The sequence below is a fragment of the Corvus brachyrhynchos genome, unplaced genomic scaffold, assembly GCF_000691975.1.
Source record: "Corvus brachyrhynchos isolate BGI_N302 unplaced genomic scaffold, ASM69197v1 scaffold875, whole genome shotgun sequence".
In the NCBI taxonomy this organism is placed as follows: Eukaryota; Metazoa; Chordata; class Aves; order Passeriformes; family Corvidae; genus Corvus; species Corvus brachyrhynchos.
Window position 1 is genome coordinate 427,648 of NW_008238107.1, and position 3,916 is coordinate 431,563.

A 3,916-nucleotide genomic window follows, 5' to 3' on the forward strand; every position below is an offset into this window, starting at 1 on the left:
TTTCGCTCTGCAATGGCCCCTCCCTTGGCTCTTCAACACCTTCAAAGCAAAACAGAAAAACCAGCCCAAAAAATGCTGAGACCAAACCCAGGCTCTCGGCGTCACTGGGGAGGTTCCAGGTGGAACCAGTGACCCAAGGAGGATTTTCTTCACCAGTTCTGCCTTGGCCGCTGCGGCACCTCCAGTCGTGATGGGGAGGAGGAGGCCACAAACCCCTTCAGTGCTGATTCCCAGGGTCCCAGGCTTGGAACCACGGCTGGGACACAGACAGACAGGTTCTCCAGCCCCTGGACCCTGGGCTGGGCTCGGTGGGCAGCAAAGGTCTTTCAGAGGAGCCACGGTGAAGCCAAAGCCTTCATTCCTCCCTGTTTGCTGTAAATCCCCTCAAAATGAAGCATCCCCTGGTTTGGCCCCACCTCAGCAGTTTGGGTAGAAATTTAAGAGCGGGCTTAAGCATAAACTTCCCTGGAACTGGATTTAAGGTCCCTTCTAACCCAAACCATCTGGGCTTCCATGACAGGCCCATCGTGCTCCCAGCCTGATTTTAGACTGTCCCAGCAGCACCATGTCCCAACACCCCCATGGAAGCAGCCTGGGCTCCTCCTGCCTCTCCCCACTCCTGGAGATCAGTGCGTCCTCGTGAGAGAGGAAAAAATAGGAAAAGGGCTGGATGGGGAATGGATGGGCTTCCCTGGAGGTGATGGACGTGGAGTCTGGACACACTCCAGGAGTTTTCCCTCCTCGGCTTCTTTGGGCCCTGTTCCATCAGCACAGGATGCTCCAGTAGCCTCCAAGCTGCTTCTCCAGGGATGCTCCCAGAGCCAGAGTTTGACCCCAAACCACCCCAATTCGGCTGTGATGTCACCGTGATGTCACCGTGATGTCACCGACAGCACCCCCGGCCCGGGGCCTCCCACCCCCAAAGAGAGGGAATCGCCGCGGTCCTTGGAGGGGCAGGACGGGAGTTCGGGGAGCTTCGGAGAAGGGAGGAGGAGGGGGCGAGGATGATGAAGGGCAGGGGAGGAAGGGTGGGAAGAAGGATGGGCAGGGAAGGACAGACAGACAAACGCTGCCACCTGCTGTCCACAGAACCTCCCAAAGTCCTGAACTGGGATGAATTCAGCTCTGCGGGATCCCGGAGCTCGGGATCCTCCTGCCCGCTGTGCTCCTCCGGCCTGGGAGAGCCACCGGCAACTCCATCCAGCTGGAAAAGGGAGCACGACTGGGAACGCTCGGAGTGGGGAAAGCTCCTCGTCCCACGGGGCTGCAGAAAATCGCCCGGGGACGGTGGAGAAAGGGTCCCATGGGACATTTCCTGAGCCCACCCCAGCAGCGGGAGCCCCGATGAGGAAACCGAGGAGCCACAAGAGAAGCACGGGCTGAGCCGAATGTCCCCTCCCTGAGCTGCCACCCCCGCAGGCAGCGCCGTGGCCTCCCGGGCCAGGGGGACGTTGCAAACAGCGACATGGTGAGCTAATTTGGTGGCATTAATAACAAACATCCCACCCGAGTGATGGGCAGGAGAGCTGGCCCTCTCCTCCCGAGATTTGGCTAATTAACGGCCCCCTCTCTCTGGTGATGTCAGGCTTCCTCGAAAGGCCGTCTGTGGCCCTCATTAGAGGCTCCTCAGGATGAGTGTCCTCTGAACACCGACCTTATTTTGACAGTGGCAGTAATTACAGAACTCTCGGCGGTGCAATGACAATAATTACCCAGCCACGAGCAGAAAGGGCCCGGGGGGAGAGCACAGAAAGTGGCGGAGAAATCCAGACTGGAGCCCTCGTCCCTCCTGGTGGGAGAGACAAGGCCCAGCTCCCCAGGACTGGTTCTTGTCTCCCACGGCCTGTGAGAAGAGGCACATTCAGAGCCCCAAACACCGAATCCTGGGCATTCCTTGGCTGGAAACTCCCCAGGCATCTCAAAACTGCCCTGGAAACACCTCCTGCCACCCACACTCGGAACGCGGAGCCCTCAGGAGCCCTCCTGACCCCTTCAGGGGGCTGAGGGCTGTGCCCTGGGCCCACCTGGGAGCCCCGACCCTCCCCCGGGCCCAGACCCGGCTCTTTAGGGCTGCCCTCAGTTTTCCTCTTCTCCTTTTTCCTTCGCTGGATTCAAGGATTTGAAACAAGCAAGCCCAGTTCCTATGGGACACCCCTGGAAAACCATGGGCTGTTGCTTGATGAATTCCAGGTGTTCCCAGGGCTCCTGGGCTGAGCCAGGATGTCCCACGAGGACCCAGAACTGCAGCCCCTCCTGGAGCCTCGTTTCACCCCCAAATCTCATAAATCACAGGGAACATCTCCAGTTTCAGGTCTGGACTTGGGGAACCACACCGGGCTTGGATCTGTGGGATCCAAGTGGGATCTGCCTGGCTGAGGAGCTGCACCAGGAATTCCACTCGGCAGGAAGCAGCAGGAAGTGTTTGGAGACACAAATCCTCATTTTACGCCTTTGCTCTTTTTTCCTTCGTGTTTCTTAGCGCCAGTGCAGGTGCTGGAAAGGGCAGCCCGTGGGCAGAGGGATCCATGCAGGACACGCTGTGCCAGCAAGAGGCCACCTCACCTGAGAGGAGGAAACCCACAGGTCACTGCTTAGGTCCAAAAAGTGGGGGGAAAAATGAAGTATAAGAGAAACAGCAACAACAATTAAAAAAAAAACCTCATTGAAGGCGTCATTTGGAAAATCCGCCAGTAAGGATATTTTGTGCAGCAGCCCCGCTCCCGAAAAGCTATAATGATTCACAGTGACCCATCCAGGAAAAGCAGGATACCCGTGACCCACCTGTCAGCTCTGGGCATCCTCCAGACGTGTTTAAAAGCACCAGGAAGGAGAAGAGTTCAGCCAGAAGTGGCTCAAAGGAGGAAAATCAGATCTGGCGTGGAGGGAGCGGCTCTGTGCCCAAGGTAGGTGCCTCTTCCTCCCTTCCTTCTCCCAGTCTCCCAAGGAATTAAACCAGGTAAGGAAAGCATTTGGTGATGGGCAACAGAAATCTGACTTTTGGCAAATAAAGGGTTTGGGGGGTGGCGTTTTATTCCCGTGGAATCCCTGAGGAATCCAGTGAAAATAAGGAATGTAAGATACGAATAAACCTGCTCGCCTGGAAGGTGCTTTTCCAAGCAGTGGGAAAGTTCTCCAGCACGGTGGTGATAATTCCGGGATAGAAGTGTCACCCCCAGATAGAAAATGGGAGTCAGGGATAACGTTCATTGCAATTAATTTTCTCTTTGGGTATCGCTGTGTGTGCCCGCGCCAAAGCGCAGGGAATGCATCGACAGGGAACAGGGAATGCACCGACAGGGAACAGGGAATGCACTGATCGGGAATAGGGAATGCACTGATGGGGAACAGGGAATGCACCGACAGGGAATAGGGAATGCACTGATCGGGAATAGGGAATGCACTGATGGGGAACAGGGAATGCACTGACAGGGAATAGGGAATGCACGGACGGGGAACAGGGAATGCACTGACAGGGAATAGGGAATGCACCGACAGGGAACAGCGAGGATGGGATTTTTCACCCATCCCAGTCCTGTCCACACCCCTGGGCCGGGGTTGTCCCGGTGGATCCGTCCCGGGCCGTGCTGCCGGGGCTTCCCGCAGGGAGCGGGGGCTCGTTGGGAATTGCAGCCAGGAATTTCCCCCGCATTTCTGCCTCCCCAGGAGCACAGATGGTGCGGTGGCTGTACCTGTCCGGGCTGGTGCTCGCCGTGCTCATTCCGCCGGGATGGCAGGTGGCTCCCAAGGACCTGGAGGAGCTGTCCAGGTACGGGGCTGGGTGGAGCCGGGGCTGTGGGAGCAGCTGATCCCTCTCCATTCCCGTCGCTGTCCCAGCTCTCCCTGTTCCCGTGCTCCTGTTTGTTTTGTACTGATCCAAACCAACTCCCTCCGGCCCCCCCCCAGCCCAGGCAGGGAC

The 3,916-nt window shown here is 57.6% G+C and overlaps 1 protein-coding gene across 1 annotated transcript in view; it reads left to right on the forward strand.

Moving 5' to 3' along the window:
* The first annotated feature begins 3,671 nt into the window (after positions 1 to 3,671).
* LOC103614974 (glucagon-2-like) overlaps positions 3,672 to 3,916 on the forward strand; it is a 1,792-nt gene continuing 1,547 nt past the window's right edge. Inside the window, exon 1 of the mRNA XM_008632973.1 lies at positions 3,672 to 3,766. Coding sequence (XP_008631195.1) covers positions 3,672 to 3,766 — 95 coding nt within the window. The remainder of the gene's footprint in view (positions 3,767 to 3,916) is intronic.